The 25,788-nt window shown below is 34.4% G+C and overlaps 1 protein-coding gene across 3 annotated transcripts in view; it reads left to right on the forward strand.

Moving 5' to 3' along the window:
• CTNNA3 (catenin alpha 3) overlaps positions 1–25,788 on the forward strand; it is a 1,663,516-nt gene that overhangs the window by 420,928 nt on the left and 1,216,800 nt on the right. For all 3 annotated transcript variants that reach the window (XM_055308926.1, XM_055308927.1, XM_055308929.1), the window contains exon 7: positions 21,419–21,622. In XM_055308926.1, coding sequence (XP_055164901.1) covers positions 21,419–21,622 — 204 coding nt within the window. The remainder of the gene's footprint in view (positions 1–21,418; positions 21,623–25,788) is intronic.

The following is a 25,788-nucleotide window of genomic DNA, read 5'->3' on the forward strand; positions in this document are numbered from 1 at the left end:
CTTCTCTTAATTTGTTTTCATTTTTTATTTAGAAGTTAATACATTTGCACATTTACATTTAAACAATACAATAATCTCTAGTGAGTTTTGAGAAAATAACATTAAGAACAATATCTCCTGCTAACCCAGAAAGTTCCACAAAGGTAAAAGAGAAAGACAAGTTTTATTATGGAGTAAGCATTAAACCAGAATGTGATATTAATAATCACAGGCAGTCCACTAAAGAGACTGCAGATACAGAAAGAAATATCACCATTTTGTATAGCTAAGCAGATACCAACCTATTATATCTATGTTCTCAAGATAAACAATAACTAGTCCTCAAATAAGAGGACTTGATAGTACCATTTGCATACATAGTTCATCCTAAATTAACCAGGTAATTAGAATGACAGTCTGTGTTAGCTTATTGCCTTTATCCATAGGAAAATTAAACTTCATATATCTTTATGACAGGAGTGGGGATTGTGACTTGAGCCAGGTCCCCACAGAGGTTAGGCTTCTACCCTTCCACAGAAACTGGGAGGTGGAGGTGCTATCTTTGATGATTACATTTCAAAGAGATGGTTTCCAGATCCTTGAGAAAGGCATTCCTAGGTCGAAAAGCTGAAAAGCTGGTAAGAAGCTTATTTGGATTTTAAGAAGACTTACATACATTTCAAAGGGACAGAGAACAAAATTGCAGTAAATTTTCTAAAGTAAATGATGAAAGAAAAGGGTGTGGGCAGTTTCTCACTGCCCCCAGGAAATTAGTTTTTCATTTTTAGATTTGCATTTATCTTTACTTTTCCCCCAGGAGCAAGCATATTTTAAAAATCACTCTTTGTTTATTATTCCAAATGTGTCTCTGTATATACAAGTGTGAATATAACTCAGGGATACATTATTGGCATATTAATTGTTCTTTAAATGTTCATTGAATCAGAAACATTCCAGGCTCTGTTCTCAGGGCTTTTATAATTTAATTTAGCAAGAAGCAATCAGTGAAGGCTTTATGGGAAGAGAACTGAACTGGGTCTTAAGAATGGGAAGAGGAGTGCCTGGGTGGCTCAGTTGGCTTAGGTCATAATCTCAGGAGGGAGGGAGGTCCTGGAATTAAGCCCCAGAGCCCCACATTGGGCTCCCTGATCAGTGGGGAGTCCGCTTGTCTCTCTGCCCCTTCTCCTGCTTGTGCTCTTTCTCTCTTTCAAAGAAATAAATAAAATCTTTAAAAAAAAGAATAGGGAGAATTGTGATAGGACATTTAATGACTTTACAAACTTCAATGCCTAAACAAATATGAAGATTTGCAATTTGGGTGGGTATATGGGGACTTTTTAATAAGATGGTTTACCAGCAAGAGAGTCCTTATCTTTTTTATATGCACCGGTGGAAAACTTCCACATGGAACACATCATTAAAGATGAATAGCAGAATGAGATTGAAGTTAATGTTACTTGGGACTGTTGTGTCAGTTTGATCAATCAGTAAATCAGTGTATTTTGTTTAGTTCAAGAGCTTATAAATTCAGCTTTCTTATTAGCAGCAATTAAGATATTTTATGGTACTTACCTGGGGGTGGGGAATGCAGAAAATACTTTTAGGTATAAGAGATTTGGCTTAAAGTTTCTTTTTACTAAAAGCTTGTTTCTTAGGCAAATCACATTCCTAACTCATATTTTTCCTCTCTTAAAGAGAAGGCTAATAGTGCTCCTTTTCTACAGTAATTAAATTGAAATTTCCAGCCCAGGCCACGTTCCTAAATACTATACTATAGTGTCTATAGCAGGAGAACAGTAGACAATATGGCTTGGAAACCAAATATGAAGAAACTATAATGAATGCCAAGCCAAGAAATTTAGACTTTATTATGTAAGGTGTGTTTGATTAGGAAAGGAAGAGACTGAAATAGATATACGAAGATTAATCAGCCATGATGTTCAGATTATTTTTCAGGGCTACATGGATGGAAGCAAGAAGAATCATGAGATTTTTGTGACATTTCTAATAAGAGGTAATAAGGACTAAAACTAGAGTAGTTAAAATGAGAAAGGGAAGGGATATATAGAAAGAAGGAAGAATTGACAGTTGTAGTAACGCTAAAGATTGAGAAAGAAGTGTTCCAGGATGGCTTAAATATCAAATGGACCTATTCTTGAAGGAATGGTGACTTCATACCCTCAATAGAAGGATGAACTCAGTTGAGAGAAGGAAGATACCATATGAAGCAAGAAAGACAGCCAAAAAGAAGTTATTACAAACTTCTGAGTATTTAACTATATTTTTTGGAGTTAGTATTATCAGGGGAATTTACTTGAACATAAGTATAGATGACATATGAACTGAAATAAGCAACTTATTATTTTTATAACTGTTCTTTCAAGAATATTAGTTAAAATTATTCCAAATCCAGAAGGTTCTCTGTGGTCCCCTCTTATAACTGTAGATACAATTAGTGATCATATTATCACAAAGTCTTTGGAATGTATTTACAATTTAAAGTGATTGATTATATTCACTTTGTTTCTGCCACATGTAGCAAACTTTCTTTACAGCATGGGCAATCTGTTGGACAAAGTACTTTGTTCAAAATTGATTGTTGCTTATTTGAGGAATGTCCTGACAATAAGGTGCAATCAAAAAATGTGAAGAATATTTATTAATTTATTTCTTACATTAAAAAAATAGTAAAATATAATTTTATTGGTATTTGGTCCTGTGAATTCTGGCTTTAATTTAGAGGAATCTGCTTTTATTGTAATCAAAGTATGAGGAGTGGAAAATTTTAGACTTCTTTGGTATGAGGACATGGTTTGATGAAATTTGGTTGGTGATATGGGTCCTGATAGAATGCCATATTTTGCTCCTTAGGATGTTGATTACTGCTTTATTTCAGAGAACATTGTACAGTGGCCATCCTTTTTTTAGAGTTTGGCACCTAAAGCTTTTGTTAATAGCAGGTATGTATACTGCTGAGTTTAAGATTTAGGGTTGCCTAAGTCCAGCCATGGATATTATTTACAAGCCTCTTTTTTTTTGCACATTTTAGTATTTATAGTAGATTTGAAAAGGCCAGAAAGGTGGCAGGCAATTATATTTTGAAAGCTCATTAAACTTTATGCCATAAGTAGAATTTCAAAGCTTATTTTCTGAGAACAGTTGAAAAGAAGTCTTTGTAAATTCTAAACACAAACTTTTTGTTGAAGATACTATAGATTGTGAAGAAAATATTGCTAACAAATTTTTATATTAAGTATGCTTAACATTTAAAAGAAATGGCAAAATTATTTCATGCTTTCTTTGACAAACCTGGGGCTCTCTTCATGATCATACAAAACCTGTGCAGTTGCATAGGCCTTGTGGTTAGAAGGATCTCATGTTTAGTTTCATGCTGAAGTTGCTATCTTGAAAATCTGAATACATCTTGAACAAAGGGTTCTGAATTTTCATTTTGCATTGAGCCCCCCAAATTATGTGGCTGGTTCTGCCTAACTAAATTCTTTTGCATACTTTCAGATTGACTTGTATTCTGCTTAAGCCCATTCACCTGATCCCAGCTCATTTTTAACATGTGAAATCCAAGATAGAATCGCAATTAAAGTGAAGCCTGCTAATTTAGGCTGATTACTGACATCTAAGCAGTTTGGATTAAAAGCAAGTCACAAAATCTCTGCTTTGTTAGCTACAAATGACCTCTTGAAACGAATAATTTAGCAGGCAAAATCGGTGGTGCCTCGGTTTAGCGCCGCCTGCAGCCCAGGGCGTGATCCTGGAGACCCTGGATCGAGTCCCACGTCGGGCTCCCTGCATGGTGCCTGCTTCTCCCTCTGCCTGTGTGTCTCTGCCTCCCTCTCTCTCTCTCTTTGTGTCTCTATGAATGAATAAATAAAGTCTTTAAAAATTTTTTTAAAAAAACAAAAACAACAACAACAACAACAAAAACAAATTCCAAAAGAGCAAAGACCAAAAGCCCCAGAGCAAAGGAAAAAAATGGAAAGCAATGAATAGACCTGAAGTGCCGGCCAACACCTCTTCCTGCCTACTATAAGCCATTCAATTGGCATGTGTCATATCCTACAGATGAAAAAGCAGTCTGTGCAGATGCATGCATCCGTCATGCAGTTGCCAGAGGTTATATTTGTTAAGCAGCCTGCCAGTAGACAGGAGTTTTGAAGAAGGGTAGTTGTTTGTGGGAGGTAGATTAATCTTACATATTTCACAGGAAAACCAAGTATCTAATAAGGCCTAGTGGTTTCCTCAGTGCCTAGAATGAGTCTGACCATATTTTTTTTCCCACATTACTATCTTGTGGTCAGCTTAGAGAGAGAGAGGGAGGCCAGAGGCAGAGTGGGTACTCTGGTGATGGATGAAGCAGTGTAATAAAATAGATTCTACCGTTGGGTGTGTGACTGAGACTGAGAGTTGAGCTCAACTGACCACTTGATGAAAAACAGATGAGACATATACTGAAGGTGGTGAGAACAGTCTGTTTTATTGGATGCCTTCTAATATTGAAGAATTTCTAAGTCTGAATATTACTGACTTAAATGTAGGGCTTAAAACATTTGTAATAAAGTATAATATATATGGTGTTCATGTTACAGTTGTCATTGAAAAGGTGATTAATGAGTGTTGGAATGATTAATGAGGAAACACCAATGGACTAAGCATTTTTATCTATCCTGGTACATGACCTGGGGACATCTTTGGAATAAGGAAACAGCAGGAGTAGCTTGAGCTGGGAAAGGCATGAGAGTTTTGACCTGCTGCAGAACTGCACTCACTGATCTTCATCATAGCAAACAGGCTGTAATTTACCGAGGAGCCTCCTCAAAACCACCTATATTAGAAGGAGAATCACATTCAGTGCTGATGCAGATGCTGTACCAACTTTGGAGCCAGGATTCTGAAGGAATTTTGTGCTTTCTTGGGGGTAATAACATCAAAGTGCTTTGCCTCAGTTTAAAAATGAATGCTCTTTCATCAATTCCCATTCCTTGACTCATAATTCCTGAGGATATTTTGAAATTCCACATACTTTTCCTTGCCAGATCTTAACTATGAAACTAGTAGGCATGGCCACAGTTAAATTAAATATGGAAACCTTTAAATTTAATAATTTCTCATCCAGACTACAGAAAAATAATCCTATTCATTTTTACCTAAATTACTTTTTTTTGACACCTGATACTTCTCATTCTCTATCCTGATATATATCCCTTTTACTCTCTCTCTAGATAGGACACTCCTTTCAAGCACTGATTTTGATCTTTATATTCAATTACTTTTTCTTTTGTTGACAAGACAAAGGGAGAAGGAATCCTTACCACAATTTTGCTTTGCATTCATAATGATTAATGGTTTAAGGCATCCTGATTAGAAAAGTCTGAAGTGGAGTCCAGTGATGGAATTTTCCTTCCAAGGCATTATATATTGCTAAATTTAAGGCATATAGTTTAATGCTATTTAATAGCATACCACACTGCATAAGATCAGTATCTAACTGAAAAGTAGTCTGGTTATATAGATGCATTCTTTTAACTTTATGTTTGTTTTTATTTTACTTTTATTTTTTTAAAGATTTTATTTATTTATGTGATGGAGAGAGTGCATGAGCAGAAGGGAGAGGCATAGAGAGAGGGAGAAGCAGACTTCCTGCTGAACACAGAGCCTGATTCAGGGCTCGATTCCAGCACCCTGGGATCATGACCTGAGCTGATGGCAGACGCTTAACTGACTGAGCTACCCAGGTGCCACTTTAAGCTTGTTTTTCATGCTGCTCTGCATCCCATTCATCAGAGCTATGAGAATATTGTAACATTCTGAAAGGGACATATTTGACAACTGCAGTTTTTAAAAACATAAAAAAAATCAGTGGCTTTTTAAAGTCTTCTGTAGAACTCTCTTAAACTATTGGTTGGAATGCAAACTGGTACAGCCACTGTGGAAAACAGTGTGGAGGTTCCTCAAAAAGTCTCTAAATAGCTGTGTTCTAGAGAACATGAGAAATGAGTTAGAGATCATATCAAGAGCATCTGAAGGATGCTGTTACTGAGAAATCGTCATCACTTAACAGTCCTGTTCCCACTCACAATTTTTTAAGGGCTAGGGCAGACATGACTTTGAGAGTTTTATTGTTATTAGGCATGACTGTGTTGCAGTGGCTACTCTTTTTTCTGTGTTCTACTATGCACAATCCACCCATGAATCCAGGGCTTATACTTACCATGCTATTTCTCCCAAAGGACATAATTATAGAGGTAGAATCAAATAGAAATAGAACACAGGTGGGATTACTTGTTTTTTCCAGTTGCCCCCTGTGTGTCTTTTCTTTGTCAGTGAGTTGCTTTCTGGGAGTACTCCACAGGCATAACAACTGCTATACCTTGAAAATGGCATGAACTATCCAAATGTTTGCTTGAATTTTGCAGGTTTGTATTTAGTTAGGTTGCAATTGGTAAAATACATGAACATAAAAGGTAGGACACGTGTAGAATTGCTAAGAAAATTAAGAATTAACTCTACTTAAAAATATTGGAGCATATGGTATATTTTTAGTGACAATATGATTGCATATAAAAACTATCTGCATTTTCTCTAAATTCATTGTGAACAGAATGAATGAATCATCATTACTGATACATTTGTAGAATTTTTTACACATGGTTTAAAAACATACCATAAGTAGAGATGACAAACATGTAAACACATGATTATTTCCAAGTAAATAATCAATAACAAAGATATATTATTTGCAAATATCTTCTCCCATTCTGTAGGTTGTCTTTGAGTTTTGTTGACTGTATCCTTTGCTGTGCAAAAGCTTCTTATCTTGATGAAGTCCCAATAGTTCATTTTTGCTTTTGTTTCTTTTGTTTTCGTGGATGTATCTTGCAAGAAGTTACTGTGGCCAAGTTCAAAAAGGGTGTAGCCTGTGTTCTCCTCTAGGATTTTGATGGAGTCTTGTCTCACATTTAAATCTTTCATCCATTTTGAGTTTATCTTTGTGTATGGTGCAAGAGAGTGGTCTAGTTTCATTCTTCTGCATGTGGATGACCAATTTTCCCAGCACCATTTATTGAAGAGACTGTCTTTCTTCCAGTGGATCGTCTTTCCTCCTTTGTCGAATATTAGTTGACCATAAAGTTCAGGGTCCATTTCTGGGTTCTCTATTCTGTTCCATTGGTCTATGTGTCTGTTTTTGTGCCAGTACCACACTGTCTTGATGACCACAGCTTTGTAGTACAACCTGAAATCTGGCATTGTGATGCCCCCAGCTATGGTTTTCTTTTTTAAAATTCCCCTGGCTATTCGGGGTCTTTTCTGATTCCACACAAATCTTAAAATAATTTGTTCTAAGTCTCTGAAGAAAGTCCATGGTATTTTGATAGGGATTGCATTGAACGTGTAAATTGCCCTGGGTAACATTGACATTTTCACAATATTAATTCTGCCAATCCATGAGCATGGAATATTTTTCCATCTCTTTGTGTCTTCCTCAATTTCTTTCAGAAGTGTTCTATAGTTTTTAGGGTATAGATCCTTTACCTCTTTGGTTAGGTTTATTCCTAGGTATCTTATGCTTTTGGGTGCAATTGTAAATGGGATTGACTCCTTAATTTCTCTTTCTTCAGTCTCATTGTTAGTGTATAGGAATGCCATTGATTTCTGGGCATTGATTTTGTATCCTGCCACGCTACCAAATTGCTGTATGAGTTCTAGCAATCTTGGGGTGGAGGCTTTTGGGTTTTCTTTTAAAATTTTTTTTTTATTTACTTATGATAGTCAGAGAGAGAGAGAGAGAGAGAGAGAGAGAGAGAGAGAGGCGCAGAGACACAGGCAGAGGGAGAAGCAGGCTCCATGCACCGGGAGCCCGACGTGGGATTCGATCCTGGGTCTCCAGGATCGCGCCCTGGGCCAAAGGCAGGCGCCAAACCGCTGCGCCACCCAGGGATCCCGCTTTTGGGTTTTCTATGTAGAGTATCATGTCCTGCCCTACGACCCAGCAATTGCACTGTTAGGGATTTACCCCGAAGATTCAGATGCAATGAAACGCCGGGGCACCTACACCCCGATGTTTCTAGCAGCCATGTCCACAATAGCCAAACTGTGGAAGGAGCCTCGGTGCCCATAGAAAGATGAATGGATAAAGAAGATGTAGTTTATGTATACAATGGAATATCACTCAGCCATTAGAAACGACAAATACCCACCATTTGCTTCAACGTGGATGGAACTGGAGGGTATTATGCTGAGTGAAGTAAGTCAATCGGAGAAGGACAAACAGTGTATGTTCTCACTCATTTGGGGAATATGAATAATAGTGAAGGGGAATATAAGGGAAGGGAGAAGAAATGTGTGGGAGATATCAGAAAGGGACACAGAACATAAAGACTTCTAACTCTGGGAAATGAACTAGGGGGATCCCTGGGTGGCGCAGCGGTTTGGCGCCTGCCTTTGGCCCAGGGCGCGATCCTGGAGACCCGGGATCGAATCCCACGTCGGGCTCCCGGTGCATGGAGCCTGCTTCTCCCTCTGCCTGTGTCTCTGCCTCTCTCTCCCTCTCTCTCTGTGTGACTATCATAAATAAAAAATAAAAATTAAAAAAAAAAGAAAGAAAGAAATGAACTAGGGGTGGTGGAAGGGGAGGAGGGCGGGGGGTGGGGGTGAATGGGTGACGGGCACGGAGGGGGACACTTGACAGGATGAGCACTGGGTGTTATTCTGTATGTTGGTAAATTGAACACCAATAAAAATTAATTTATAAAAAAAATAAATAACAAAGATATAACTTGATCCTTCATTAAGATATATTGCCTCAGTCAGCAATATTTTGGTATGAATACACTAAGATTCATGCAGGATTATAATCGATATTACAACAAAATCAAAATGTCTTCTTGGAATTTTACAGTTCTTTTAAAAAGAGATCTTGAAAATAGAATTCTTGAAAGCTTGTATTATTTTTAATATAACCTGAAAAAATGGAAGCAAACAGTTCATGATGTGGTGCTGTGCATAGACAGATGCTGAACTCTGACAAAAATATGTCTAAGAGAAGAGGTTACTACCTCAGGTGAAATGAATTAGATGACTAAAATTTTTATTGATGTTCTGGTAAAACCACTATCATAGTACGCATTGGGCTATTTAAATGGTCTGCACTCATCATTTAGAAGAAAAATTTTAAGGGAGTCTGCATATACCTAACTTAATTTACAAGTATATTGAATGTCTTTCTAAAATATTCTCTGTTTTTCTATTATATTAATACACAACAGAATGTTAATTATGTACATTTTTATTTAATATAACTGAATATGTAGTTAACTTTGTATGTGTAAATTAACTAGTTTACCATAATAGTGTAAATAATATTTATTGATCATTTTGCTAATTGATAGTTTATTTCTCACATTTTGTCTTTCTTTATATTTTTCATATCTGGAACTTCCCTTCTTTAATTTATTTAAGTGAAAATGCACTAAAATAATGGATATTTTAGACAAAGAAGAGCCTGTGAGTTCTCTCAATAGTATTTTCTGTTGGTAATCGTAAGGAGAAATTTTATTCCATTTTTATCACTCACTCTGAAGATTGATAATGTTGCTTGAGGAACACTATTTCTGCTCTGTGGTTATTATTTCTGCTGCTCCCAACTTGAAGCACTTGCATGTGGTTTTGTGAAGAATGTTGGTACTTGATTATAATCATAGCTACATCTCTTTTGATAGGCAATTTCACTTTGGAGAATAGGTGTAAGATTTTTAGTGTTTTGAATGTAAATCGGATCAATCTCATCATAGAATATAGAGTGTGTGAATGATGAATAGGATTTATTACATCTTGTTTATTAAAATACAGAAAACTTTTTCTAGCATTATTGATTTTATACTCTAGCTTGCTTAAGAGTTTTTATAACTTCCTATATTCCTGGTAAGTCATGGCCAAAGCCTAGCTCAGAATCTAAAATATGTTGGATGATTAATAATTATTTTTGGAAAGAATAACTGCCTGATACATGTCTGTGTAGCACATCGAGTATTCTGTTTTAGGAAGTGTAGCTTCCTTCATAGTACACTGTGGCTCTATTAATCAGGAATAGGTTGTAGTATGTATAAAGGTAAAAGTAGGGGTGGCTCAGTGGTTGAGCATATGCCTTTGGCTCAGGTCGTGATCCTGGGGTCTTGGGATCGAGTCCCACATCAGACTCGCTGCCGGGAGCCTATGGCTACCTATGTCTCTGTCTTTGTGTGTCTCATGTATAAAAAAAATCTTTAAAAAAAAGGTAGAAGTAGTATTAGCAAGGAAACTACGATGTGGGATTTATCCAACAATTATTAAAATATGTTGTAAAGCTACATGAAATTCAATCCAATATGATGGATACAGATTTTATTTCCTCCACTCTAAAAGGAATAAAATAAAGGCTTAGGCAGTTTAAATTACTTTCTTAATGTGAGTGGGGGGCCAAGCATAGCATCTTTATTTTTTATTTTTTTATTCTAAAGCTCAACTAAGATAGAGAGCCCTATAAAGAACTGATGGTTACTGATGGGGAAGGTGGGGGGTGAAGGATGGGTTAAGTAGGTGATGAGGATTAAGGAAGGAGTGCACTTATAATGAGCACTGAGCATTGTATGTAAGTGATGAATCAATAAATTGTACACCTGAAACTAGTATTACACTGTATATTAACTAAATGGAATTTAAGTAAAAATTTAAAAAGTTATAGAAGATAGTCCTGGTACTTTAAGGTCATATGTCTTTATTTTTTTAAAAAGACATATATTAACCAAATATATTTGTAGCATTAAACCCAATATAGCTTTAGTTGAAATCCTTCAAGCTAATTAATATGAAAACTTAATATCACGCACACACACACACACACACACTTAATTCTGGTAAAGAAAGGAAGGATGATTTTTTCTATTATGATTCCAAAATAAATATTTGATTGATATTTAGAATGTAATAGAATAATAAATGTTTGATTAATAGTTGTCATTTTTTATCAAAAATTAAGAATTTGAGTTTTTAATTAGCACTTAGTTTTATAAGTAATAGACAATTAGGTTATTATCAAGAAATTAAAACATTGGCCACCACCTCAGTCTGGATTCTTTTCAGATATAGCAAGTACTGTGGCATTAGTATGTTTCCTTTAGACCTTTTCCTAGGCTCTAATATATTTTGTGTGATCAGGGGAAATCTAAAGTATGTTGTGTGCTTGTTTTTTTTTTTTAAGATTTTATTTATTTATTCATGAGAGACACACACACACAGAGAGGCAAAGATATAGGTAGAGGGAGAAGCAGACTCCATGCAGGGAGCCAACGTGGGACTCGATCCTGGGTCTCCAGGATCACACCCTGGGCTGAAGGTGGTGCTACACTGCTGAGCCACCCAGGCCACCCGCTTGGTTTTTTTTTTTAATGTATATGATGGCACTGTAGATATCATGCTACAACTTTTTTTTTTCTGCAATATATTCTGGCAGTCTTTCTAATTTATTTTATAAGGATTCACCTCACATCATTCACTTCCAAATTCATATAAAGCCATGATCTCAGTCTTCTCAAAAGTTAGCATTTATTTCTGTGTTTCTCAAGGCCACAGAGTTTTCTTTCACCATAACTCATATTGACTAAAATAATCTTACATTATATGTTCTTTCCTGAAAGATAGGCTTTAGGCTGCAACAAAAGAGAAAAATGATCCGCAATGTTGATTTAAATTATAGCTACTCCATTGGAAGATTTATGCATTTTAAGTCATTCCCTGTATCATTATTTAGGTTGGTTATCACACTCTCCATCTATGGGTCATACACCTCTTTTTTTTTTTTAAATACTTGTGAGTGTGCCAAAGATTTTACAATTGAATTTTAATCATTCTTTTTAAGGTTCTAATTTTTCTTTACTCCTATAAATAAATATATGTTCTCTTTCTGACTGTATGGACCTCTTCTCTGCCTTTCAGGCAGTTTTCTGTGTCCTATTCAAGTTCAGTCTGGGTGCTTTAGCTAATTATTTTAGGAGTAAAGCCAATCTCTTCCCTTTGGGTTATTTTCATTGATCACAGTCTTCTGCCTCTTGCTCTAAGTTCCTTATAAATATAACCCTGATCCCTACTCAAGATCTGATAAGATCTGGATATGATTACTTTTAAACTTTCAATTTCATGTTCTGTGGAAATCCCAACCCTTCCCTGAGAATCCTATGAATCCCTAGAGCTTATTTGGCTGCATTGTCTTTAACTGTCTTGATCTGCACCCAGTTGTCCAGTGTTATGCCTAACTAACCTATTCTTAACTTCTAATTCTTTTTATTTATACCACATATCCACATTGTAGTTATATACTTATCTAATTATTTAATATTTTTCAGTTCCTCTAGGTTATGAATCCTCTGAGGAGGCAGGGATGTTCTCTCTTCCCTTACCAATCCCTGACATAGTACCTAACACCATAGTAGCCACAGAAGATGGATTGAAAATGTAAGGAAGGAATAATTGAAGATAACTTGAAGCTTGAGATAACAGCACAGAAAGAAGTTGGCCTTTAAAAGAAGGAGATGGAGGGGAGAGAGCATGAGAGGAACAGAGAGGGGGTGAAAGGGAGAGAGAAGGAGAAAGATCATCCTGAGGACAGATGAGAAGAAAAAAATGGATGAAAAATTGTATTGAGAGAGGTCAGTGGAGTGGTATACTAGGTGGTTGTCAGCTTCCCTAGAGTAGTAGAAAATTATGTGAATTGTAAGTTTTGTAAAATTATTGTCGTGTCCTAAATCCTCTCTTTTAAGAATATTATTAGATAAATTACATAATATTGCTTACTTTCAGTTTTAATGTTTATAAATTTATGATAATATCTCACAAGGAGGTTGGTGATGATTACATGAAACAATGAAAGCAGAATTACATGTTAGTTGTAACATGGAACTGGAAATAAGATTGGACAAAATCTCGCTTCTGCTACATACCAGCTGAATGATCTTGTACAACTTAGAGTCTTCAATTCTGAGTAGTATGAAGAAAAACGAGGAATCAAATTCCCTAACCAAAGAATTTATAAGATGCTGAAAGAGATGAGAATATGAAGGATGATAATAACATGAATAAATTTACTCATAGCTAATGAGCTAGGCTATCTGCTCCTATAAGTTATACCTGGTCTTACGATCTCTAAGGCATACCACCTCCTAAATAGAAACAATCTTCTAGAATACCATGAGGTTAGGGCTCTTTTTCGAGAAAACATTTTTCTGTTGGCAGAGTATGAGGCAGGTAAGTGTATATTGAGCAAAGCCTAGAAGAAAGGGAAAATATTTTCTATGTTCAACAGAGTGCACTCTTGAAAATATAACATCATGTCGTTTCTTCTTTTTCTTCATCATCACCACCATCATCATTATCAACAACCTTATTATTATCTTGTGCTGTGAACACTTAACATAAGATCTACCCTATTAGCAAAATTTAAGTATGCAATATAGTATTGCTAACTACAGGTACTATGCTATATAGAAGATCTGAAGAATTTATCTTGCATAGTGAAAATTTGTACCCTTTGACCATCACCTCCCACAAATGAATCTAAATCTATTTTAGATTCAAAGTATAAGGGAGATAATGAAATATTTGTTTATCTGTGTCTGTCTTGCTTCATTTACCATATTGTCCTCCAGGTCCATGTTATTACAAATGGTAGGATTTTTTCTTTTTTAAGGCTAAATAATATTTTATGGTACATATATTCCACATTTTCTTTATCAGTTATCTACTGATGGACATGTAGGCTGTTTCATGTTCTTGACTATTATGAATATTGCTGCAGTGAACATGGGATTACAGGTATCTGAGGTCCTGATGTCAATTCCTATGGGTAAATACACAGAGTGGGGTTGTTGGATGATATGGTAATTCTATTTTTAATATTCTAAGGGAATTCCATACTGTGTTCCATAATGGCTGTACCAATTTATATTCCTACAAACAATACACAAGGATTCCTTTTTCTCCACATTGTCACCAAGACTTCCCATGCATGTATAATTTTATTTATTTTTAATACATAAAAATACATTTTATGTATTTTTAATAATAGCCATTCTAAAAGATGTGAAGTGATATCTCTGTGGTTTTGATTTATATTTACCTAATGATTAATGCTCTTGAGCACTTTTAAATATACCTAATCTCCATTTGTATGACTTCTTTTGAGAAATATCTATTCAATCCTTTGCCCATTTTTTAATTGAAATGTTTTTGTATGTTTGTTTTTTGTTTTTGCTATTAAGTTTCATGAGTTCTTTATATAATTTGGATATCAGCCCATTATCACATATACAGTTTGCAAATATCTTCTCCCATTCTCTAGGTTGCCTTTTTATTTTGTTGATTGTTTCCTTTACTGTGCAAAAATTCTTTAGTTTGATGTAATTCCACTTGTCTGCTTTTACTTTCATTGCCACATGTATGCAAAGAAGCATTATCAAGAGCAACATCAAGGAATTTTCCCCCTATATTTGCTTTTTAGGAGTTTTACACTTTCAAAGTTTTACATTTAAGTCATTAATTCATCTTTTCTAAAATATTTTATTTATTTATTTGGGAGAGAGAGATAGAGAGAGCACGAGTTAAGGGAAAAGGCAGAGGGAGAGGGAGAGGGGTAAGCAGGCTCCCTGCTGAGCAGAGAGCCCCATTCAGGGCTGCATCCCAGGGTTTCGGGATCTTGACCTGAGCTACATAAAGGCAGATGCTTAACCTCAGAGCCACCCAGGTGCCCCAAGTCATTAATTTATCTTACATTGATTTCTGTTCATAGTGTAATGTAAGGGTTCATTTTCATCCTTTTGTATGCAATTATCCAGTTGTCCCAGCAGCATTTATTGAAGAGACTTTATTTTTCACGTTTGTGTGTTCTTGGCATTCTTTTTGAAAATTAGTTGACTGTATATGATGGGTTTATTTCTGGAATCTCTATTTCTGTTCTATATCTATGTGGCTACTTTTATGCCATTATCATGGTGTTTTAATTACTAAAGTTTTGTAATGCAGTTTGAAATTAGGAAGTGTGATGCTTCCAGCTTTGTCCTTCTTGCTTAAGATTTTTGACTATTGGGGGGTCTTTGGTTCTTTATGAATTATGGAATTGTTTTTTCTATTTCTATGAAAAATGTCATTGACATTTTGTCAGGGATTGCATTGACTTAGTAGATTATATGAGTTGTATCTGGACTTTTTTAACAATATAAATCTTCAATCTGTAAATGTAAGATATCCTTCCATTTATTCACTTATTTATTATCTTATTCTTCAATTTCTTTATTAATGTTTTGTAATGTCAGTATACAGATCTATAATTTCTTTTGCTAAATTGTTCCTAAGTATTTTTATTCTTTTGGATTAGTCTTTTCAAATTAGATTGTTTTCTACAATTTTTGTAATAGTTCATTTTAAGTGTATAGAAATGCAATCGATATCTGTATATTGATTTTTATCCTGTAACTTTAATGAATTTATTTTTAGTTTTAACAGTTCTTGTTGGTATCTTTAGAGTTATATATATATATATATATATATATATATATATATATATTCCTGTCATCTGCAACAGAAACAACTTTACCTCTTCCTTACAATTTGTTTTTTTTTTTAATTTTTTATTTATTTATGATAGTCACAGAGAGAGAGAGAGGCAGAGACACAGGCAGAGGGAGAAGCAGGCTCCATGCACCGGAAGCCCGACGTGGGATTTGATCCCGGGTCTCCAGGATCGCACCCTGGGCCAAGGGCAGGCGCCAAACCGCTGCACCACCCAGGGATCCCTCTTCCTTACAATTTGGATGTCTTTTTTTTTCTTGTCCAGTTACTCTAGCTAAGACTTCCAGTACTATGCTGAATAAAAGTGGAAAGAGTGTCCATGCTTGTCCTATTTCCTATCTTGGAGGAAAAACTTTCAGCTTTTCATTATTTAGTGCAATAATGATGTGCTTGTCATATGCGATCTTTTGTGATGATGTATAATCCTTCTATATCTGTTGACAGTTTTTATCATAAAGGCTATTGAATTATGTCAGATGCTTTTTCTGTGTCTAGTTAGATGATCATATGGTTTTAATCTTTTCTTTTAATAATGTGGTATATCACACTTATTGATTTGCATATGTCATACCATCCTTGCATCCCAGGACAAATCCCTCTTGGTCATGATGTATACTCTTTTAAATATGCTCTTGATTCAGTTTGATAGGATTTTGTTGAGAATTGCTGTACATCAGGGATTTTGGCCTCTACTTTTTCTTTCCTTGTAGTTATCCTTGTCTGGGTATGATATCAAGGAAATGCTGGCTTCAAAATGAGTTTGGGACTGTTTCCTTCTCTTCAAATTTTTGGAAAAGTTTGAGGAGGATTGGTATTATTTTTTTCTTTAAATGATTGGTAGAATTAACTAGAGAAAACTTCAGGTCTTATGCTTTTCTTTGTTGGGTGATTTTTAATTATTGATTAGTCTGACACAAGCTTCAATTCCACAACTCTGGGATCATGACCTGGGCTGAAATCAAGAGTCAACTGACTGAGTTGTCTAGGAGCCCCAGGATTATTTTTTTATGGTTACCATGAGGCTTACATAACACATTTTATAGTTTATTTTAAACTGATAATGTAACTTTGACAGTATACAAAAACCATATACTTTTATAAAAAAGATTTATTTATTTATTCTTGGGGGGGAAGAACAGAGAGAGAGGGAGAGAGAGAAAATCTCAAGCAGACTCCCTACTGAGCATGGAGCCCAATGTGGGGCTCAATCTCATGATCCTGAGATCATTACCTCAGCTGAAATCAAGATTTGGACATTCAACCAACTAAGCCACCCAGAATCCCCCCAAAATATATTTTTATATTTTATATTAACATTTTTTGTTATTCCTATTATAATTTAAATTTTTTAATACTGTGTTCATTAGCAAATTTTTGTAGATTTGGTTATTTTAATACTTTTTAAAACTGCTATGCTACAGTTATAAGTGATTTATCCATCATCATTACAATGTTAAGAGTATTCTGAATTTATATATTTATCTTTACTGGTGACGTTCACATTTTCAAATGTTTTCATGTTCCTAATTAGTGTGCTTTGTTTCAACTTGAACTCTTTAGCATATTTTATAATGTGGGCCTAGTGGTAATGAACTTTGGTTTTCTTTGGGAATGTCTTTATCTTTTCTTCTGAAAAACATCTTTGCCAGTTATGGTACTCTTGGTTGCCACCTTTTTCTTTTAATCCTTTGAATATATCATTTCACTTTCTCCTGGCAATCAAGATTTCTGCTGAGAAATGTGATGATAATTTTATGGGGGCTCCCTTGTATTAGAGAAGTTGCTTTTCTCTTACTGCTTTCAAAATTCTATTTTGTCTTTGACTTTTGACAATCTGATTGTAATATGTCTAGATGAAGATCTTTTTATATTTAATCTGTTTGGGGTTCTTTGTACTTTGTGGATCTGGGTGTTATTTCCCTCCCCAGTTGTGAAATTTTTTTTGGTCATTATATCTTTAAATAAGATTTCTGAACCTTTTTCTTTCTCTTCTCCTCTGGGACTCCCATAATATGTATATTGATTTTTTTTGGGTGGTGTTCCGAAGACCTTTAATTATTCTTTACTCTTTTTACTAGTTTTTTCTTTTTGTTCCTCTGACTATGTAATTTCAAAAGATTTGTTCTTGAGTTTATTGATCCTTTCTTTTGCATGTTCTAAGCGATTCTTGACCTCTTTAGTAGATATACAATTCAGTGATTGTATTCTTCAGCCCCAGAGATTATTTTTTTATGATTTCTGTCTTTATGTTAAACTTACCATTATGTTCATGTATTATTTTCCTGACTTGATAGAGTTGTCTGTTCTCTCTCTTACCTTGGTGAACTTGTAAAGATGATTATTTTGAATTATTTTTTAGGCAATTAGTAAATCTCCATTTTTTTTTAAACATTCTTTTTTTTTAATCTTTTTTTAAATTTTTATTTATTTATGATAGTCACACAGAATGAGAGAGAGAGGCAGAGACACAGGCAGAGGGAGAAGCAGGCTCCATGCGCCAGGAGCCCGACGTGGGACTCGATCCCGGGGGTCCAGGATCGCGCCCCGGGCCAAAGGCAGGCGCCAAACCGCTGCGCCACCCAGGGATCCCTAAATCTCCATTTTTTAGGATCAGCTGTTGGAGCTTTATTTTGTTCCTTTGGTGATACCATATTTCTTTGATTCTTCATGCTCCTTGAAACCTTGCATGCTGTCTCATTTGAAGCATGACTGGCTTCAGGAGAGAAAGATCTTCACCAGTCAAAGATGCTAGAGATAGTGGGTTCTCTCAGACTCTTTCTATGTATGCACTTGGTTTATTCCTCCTTTTCCCCCTGGGGGTAAGGTCTTAGACTCTGTGTATTAGCTTGATCCTGCAAAGCAAGGCCAGGTGCAGGTGCTGAGATTCTTCTATTTATCTTCCTGAGAGCTTTGCCCTGAAGTGTTCAAGGTTATCCTAATAATAATCCTAATCCAGCAGATACAGCTAGATGCTAATATTTGTATGCTCTGTGGGAGCTCATATGTCTGCAGGAGAGCTTGGGGTGTTGGCTACAGGGAGTAAGGGGTTACATGGAATGCTGGTAGTACATGTTGGCTTGTTGTAGGATCTATAGGCAGAGGTCCTACTGGGTTATGGACAGGGTTCTTATTAGAAGCCATACTCCAGTTAGTAGGATCTGCCAGTGGTTAAAATTCATGCATTGGTTGTTCTGACCTCTTGCCTTTTTCTCTCTCTTACCTATCCCAAGACTATTAAGCTTTCAATGTATGGGTATGGAAAGATGGATGTGGGCCTTTTGGACAGCCTTTTCACAAGGCTGGGGAAGCTGAAGGCTCACTTTGCTCTCACTTTTCCTAGCCCAATAAATTGTAGGTGAAGGTAGTCTCTGTAGGCTCTAGGCTGTGCTATCTTGACACAGATAAAGAGAAGGTAGGTTTTTTTTCTTTTTTTTTTTTTTTATCCTCTTCAATGCTCTGTTCTTTGGTTTTTTGCTCCACAGGGGTTCTGGAACTTCTCAGCTGTACAATAAGACTTTTATAAAGGTATTCTAGTTCATGGGTCATTGTTAAATCAGTTTCTATGAAGTGTGGAACCTCTTTCATCATCTTACTGATGTTTCGGAAAGATAATTTTTTACTTCAGTAGATAGCACATATCCATTCTACTTTATAGAATATTCAAGTTATATAAAAAACTCTCACCTTTTCATTTATTTGATGTCAAGGAGAGTGAAAACTTTTATAGAATGTAAATAGGAAGACAGTAGTTTTAGGCAGAATCAAGAGGCCTGCATGTGGATATCAGATGTCAGAGTAGGCAATAATTTGAGTTTAGATGAGATGAAAGAATCTGGCTTAAGAGTCAAGCAGGTACTAATCCAAAAGTAGGATTGTTTGAGAAATGGTCTTATAGAGCAGGAACTACAGTGAGCTTAATCCTATAAGAAGGGTTGTTTTCTGATGTGAAGTCATAGACAGAACATCTAAAATTGCATTTCTTCTAGCAATACTTATAGATAAACATTTGAAATTTAATCAGTTTTACACATTATAAGCTGGAGACATACTAACTGTTTCTAACACATCTTCTAATGGCATTTGAGCAAGCAGTTCTTTTGTCCTCAGTGTCTATTCTTAGTGATAATATCACATTGAAGAGATCTTTTCAAAAAGAGTTTAATTGGTTTAATAATTGTTATGAAACACTGGAATAGAATATTTGTGCTAAATTAGTCAGGCAAAGAAAGACATGGTAAAAATTGCAAATGAAATAAGGAGGTAGATTTAGATGTAAATGAGTCTTTGATGGATGGCCAAGTCTATGGTAGAGTTATTGTCTATTTGAGAAGATTATGCACTGGATAAAGAAAATGTTAAAATTGATGTTTGTAAAATTAATTTTTCTATTTTTTTCATTTTTTGTTCATATAAAAGAGAAAAATGGAGAGACTCATTAACATAGGAGAAAAATAGGAAGGAAATAGAATCACGAGAGAAAGAATTATTCTGGATAATCTCAAGACATTTCACCAATTACATAAAAGATCTATTTCTAGTTGTATTTTATATAGTATATGAACATTACATAGTACTAATTCTTTTTTTCTAATTGTTTTGAAACGTTTTGTCTTTCTGAAATGATTTTCTCTTCCAAACTTGGCCTAGAATTGAAGTTTTAAAAATTTTATCCTACTTTTGATTTCCAAAGATTTATCATAATGTAATTTAGGGCAATGATTAATGTAAGATATACATATACACACAATATATGTACACCTCTGCATATGTGTGTATACATATATGTAAGATTATACACTGATCATTCTGTGTGTTTGTGTTTGTATGTGTATACTCACATATGCAAATACATTTTGAAGATCATTATATGATTTCATTTTATGCTACAGGTTCTTCAGAGAGCTTTAATTTGATACTAATTCTTTCTCCAATTACCACATTATGGTTAAATCTTGGAAGGGCTTCTTTTCTTGATATATTTTAATAAAAGAACCCTTAAAGCCTCATATTATCCATCTTTTCTTCATAGGCCATAGATTGTGTTGACTTCTGTTGCCTGAAAACTTGCATAAAATGGAAACATTAAAAATATCCTGTCAGGATCCAATAGTGGGATATAGCTGGAATTTATAATAGATCAAATGGAAGATAGAGTTTTACTTATTAAATAAATAATTAAATTCAGAATTCTCTTTGATATGTTAGTGTTGAGGTTAATTGGAGTGTATGATTTAGAGTGAGGCATAATAAAAATAATATTGAAATAGGTATTATACAACCCAGAAACTCCTCTGAAATCACTGTTTATTTGCCCAGTGACCTTGGGCAAGAGAGCCTCAGCTTGACTCATCATCAGTTGAAATGTGTAGTTAACAATATCTTTATTGCCCTGAGATAATATATGTGAAAATATTACATAAACAATAAAGTTCTATACTAAGGCGACTACTGTAAATAATAGTTAATATGTGCTATGCACTATAGTAAGCATTCACATAATTCTTACAACAGTTTTATGAGACATTAATATTTCAGTTTTACAGATCAGGAAGGTAAGGTTCAAAGGGTATGCTACTTGATTGAGCTCACAGTATTGGTGAGTGGGAAAGGCAGAATATGGATATGAGTTTGTCTGACACTAGACTTGATGCTCATAATTGCACAATTTTTATCTCTCACTTGAATAATAATTATTACCTAGAATAATGCATGGAAATGGAATTTTCTTTATTATCACCTCTGAATTATAACTGTGAAAGAGAAATAATATTTATTTTTCTTAAAAACAATGCAGTGGAGTTCTAATTATCAAAATGTATTCTTCCTTTAGAATTTAATTGTCTTGGATCCGCTCACAGTGACTGAGGAAGAAATTAGACCATCACTAGAGAAGCGTCTTGAAGCTATTATCAGTGGGGCTGCACTATTGGCTGACTCTTCATGCACAAGAGATTTCCATCGGGAACGGATTATTGCAGAATGCAATGCCATTCGCCAGGCTCTCCAGGATCTGCTTTCAGAGTACATGAACAATGTAGGTAACTGGCTTTCCACCAATCCCATACACGGATATGTGCTGAAGTTCTTTCTGTGTACAAATGTGATAAATTATAAATGAGTACATGTGTTACATAGGTTGGCTTTCTGCTTGGGTGCTGCTTACAGAGTACAGCATTGATATAGTAGTTTCTAGGGATGGGATCCAACTGTGTAATTGTTTTGTTTGAGGCGGTATTTAAATATTAGTTGAGGAAAGGAGTCAATGTTAGAGAAAAGAAATGAGTTGGACATCAATTTAAAGGATAAAAGGAAAATGATGAGAAGGGCAGGATTATGTTGGTGAATAACAAAATTAGAGTTTAGACAGTATTAGATAGGGTTAATGCTGCAGGATCAGGGGTCATTTTTGAAGGTGTAAGGAGCTCATGTAATTTGTAACGTTAGCTCCTAACCTTTTTCACATGTGACATAATGTCACAATTTTTTTTGGAGTTTTAGCTATCTCATAGGAATAATAAAAATGCTGTCTAAATTTAGAGAGATGCAAAAGTATTTGTTTCAAGGTGCTTTTAGTTTCACTTCATCATCTTTATATATGATATATTCATTTCATATGTACATATCTACATCGATCTATGGAGTATCTATGCCAATTCTTACATTCAAATCTTATTGCTGTTTTCAAAATAGAGAAGAAAGCCTTGAAGACATTGGAGGCATATATTGTTCATAAAGCTTCCTTAAATAATAGAGCTAAACAAAATGAAGGATTTATAATATATATAATTAATATATAACAATATATATTTATAAAATATTTTGTTCATCTGCCTTATAAATGGAATAATTAAAGAATTATAAGGGTACATTTTGAAAATTATTAGTTAGAAAGCATATGACTTTTTGGTGTGAAGTTGAAGATTTAGGATTGTTCAGGATAAGTAATTTATATGAATAATTGAAATGTGCTAAAATTAGTTAATAAGTTTTAAGGCTCCTTCTGCACATTTGATGTATCTCCATACTCTTAATATTTGATGACTTTGGCTCCCGACCAAAAATCGTTTGCCTGTCAAGAAATCAAAGTTGTAAAGCAGATTGTGTTAATAAGAACAACATGTTAGTAACATCATATCCTGCTTCTAAGCTAGAATATCTCCATTTTTAGCATATGATATATTCTTTTTCTATTTCCAGTATTTTTTATTATTTTTTATGGAAAATCATGACACAGCAAAAGAAATAGAAAATTATATAAGGCAAATATGAACCCAGAGAACATATAATATATTCTTAAAGATTTTTTAAGGGAAGTCATCAGTTATAAGAAACTCAAAAGATAATATTGTATTGGATTTCCTTCTCTCATGATCTGTAAACTATTAAAATTATTATTCTCATATTATAGATAAAAATACAATTATATTTAAGTTATTTTATCTCTAAACTATAAAATTATAGATAATTTCACTTCATCAGATATAGATAAAGTTGTTTTATTCCTTTAGATACAAAAGATATACATGCACAGTCACCTACATACATAGTCAAGGATGGCTACGTAATTGTGGAGCTTGATGCAAAATGAAAATGCAAGTGTTTTTGTTCAAAAGCAGGACAAAAAACTTTTTCCCTTTTCACAGTCTTGATTGGCCCAACAAAGGTAATTTTTATTTGCTATTTAATGTTAGTCTCTCTAGTGTTTAGGGATACTTGTAGGAACATGCAGACCCTCACAGGTATCTGTGGCTTTTCCCCATGACTGTGACCCACTTTGCCTTTTGCCAAGGGTGACAGCGATTGTTGGGTGAGGGAGGCAGAACTAAATGTAAGTCTAGGACATATGCTTCATCACTCCATCAGACTGTGATATGAGAGCATTAAAGGCCAACCATGGGGTTCTTTCTGAGTATGGGGCCCTATGTGCAGTCACAGTCCCCAGAAGCTGGTCCTGTACATCATCAATATATATCACATAAGTGATTTCATGGCTCTCTTCAACTTTGGGTTAAAAACTATTTGAGTCAAAAATACTCATACCAAAGGTGAAGTGATGGGAACATTCTACCCTGGGAGCAATCATTAAGAAAGGGCATTATATCTAGATATTTATAAACAATAATAAAACCAACTGAAAGTTGGTCTGCTTTTTACTATCACTGTGTTCTAGCAATTCTAAATGTTAAGTGAGAAAATGTTTTCCTCAAAACTTTTTCTAAGTTCTAAACAATTACTGTGGTTAGAATTGACTTTTAATAATATGTATGTATGATTCAAATCGCCCATTTTATTATTATACTTTAATAACCATTATATTCCTTATGCATTTAAACAGCAGATTCAAAATAAACAAAGATGACACGATGATTGTAAAGACAAAAAACTAGAAATAGAGTCACTTCAATTCTCTTATTTTATGTGATCATTTAGAATTTTTATTTCAATTTCTAAATTATGACAGTGGAACAGTATGAATTGCCAGGGGTAATATTTGTGTTAAGTAAATGCAAATTTTATATATGTGAAGTCCATATGTAAAAAATTTTTTTCATTTGTGTAACAATTTACTGAATTTGAGTACTAACTTTGAAATTTGTTTCCCTTTTAAGATTTTTCCATTGCTTTAAAGTTAAAGAACATATCAAAAGAATAATGATTATTACTGAAAAGTAATTTTGTCAGTTATCTATTTCAGTGCTACATGAGGCACTGAAAATATATATATACATGTATTTTTCTTTGTTTTACTTCTCTTTTTCTTGACAGTGGTTTACTCTGATACTCAGTTTCAAGGCCCATTTGTCAAGTAAAATTTATATTACTAATATCCTTCTGTTAGATATGTTAGTTTTAAAACAAGGTAAGTTCTGTGTTAGAAGAGTGAAGTGGAAAGAAGCTTCTTCAGTTATAATATGCAAATAATTAAGATCAGAGGTAAGTAGCTTTTTTTTAGTCATTTTCAGGTAATTATCTTAACTCATATATATATATTTTTAAGGGTAGCCTCAATAGGAATTTGAATGTTTTTCAGTTATTTAATTGGGTAGGTCCTACTACCCTTCATGCTTGATGGAGGCTGTTTTCTTCTTCCTTCCTCATTCCCTCATGTTTCCTCGTTCCTCTTCTGGCAAAGAAGAGTAAATGCCCCTGAAATACCTCTGTCTAATGGCACTTTCCCATTTTTAGCTCTCATCCCTGTTGGAATTTCTATGTTTACTTGCTGGACAGGAGCTCTAAGAGAGTGAGAATTATCTCCCCAGCCATTAGCACAGAGACTTGCAAGTATTTGGTGCTCAGTAATTATTATGTGGATACAGGTAGATTGAATTTAGTGTTTGCTTCTCAGTTTTTTAAATTAAAGTAACAGTGTGCCTAAAGCAATTAATTTGTATTTATTTATTATATTGAATGATAACCACGGAGAAAGCATGGGAAGGATTAATAGTAAGAACAGAAATATAGGAAAGGAAAAAGAACAGAGGAGAGAAAACTGTTCTTTGGGTGATCTTAGTGTGTATATATATATATATATATATATATATATATATATACACACACACACACATATATATATAAAACACTATATATATATATATATATATATATATATATATATATATATAACACTATATATCTTTATCTATTCCTTTCTCTTAGGATATAATGTTAAATACTTATTGAGGAAGGCATTTTTTTTTTCAGGGAATGAAAGACTTATTGTGTGTGGGTAATGTCTGGTGATCTGCCCTAATATTGGTGTTGAGGTCAGAGAAGGAGGAACTAAATTTATGCAGTGGTGGTTCACATGATCAGAAATCCATTTATATGCACATTATATTAACATTCTATTAGAAGTACAATACATTAATAATGAAAAATGTGAATTTGTAGTATTATGAGAAAACACTACAGAAGCAGTGTACTAGCTCCTTTTCATAAAACAGTGCAGTGTTTTAGGCCTTATAGTAGTATCTTGACTTAGACAATGAATATTGGAATTAAACAGCAGGAACCAATCTGGAAGAACAATGGGATATATTATCAGAATACATTCCCAAGTTTATTTTTATTTTAGGATTATATCACAAATGATGTTTCTTTATAACTGTTTCATCAACTTTAATAAAAGGGAATGTACTCTGCTGGTATTAGCTGAGCTCAAACCTTTCTCAGAATTTGCTCAAGAATTTTAGGATAGCT

Source organism: Nyctereutes procyonoides, unplaced genomic scaffold, assembly GCF_905146905.1.
Source record: "Nyctereutes procyonoides isolate TBG_1078 unplaced genomic scaffold, NYPRO_anot_genome, whole genome shotgun sequence".
Lineage (NCBI taxonomy): Eukaryota > Metazoa > Chordata > Mammalia > Carnivora > Canidae > Nyctereutes > Nyctereutes procyonoides.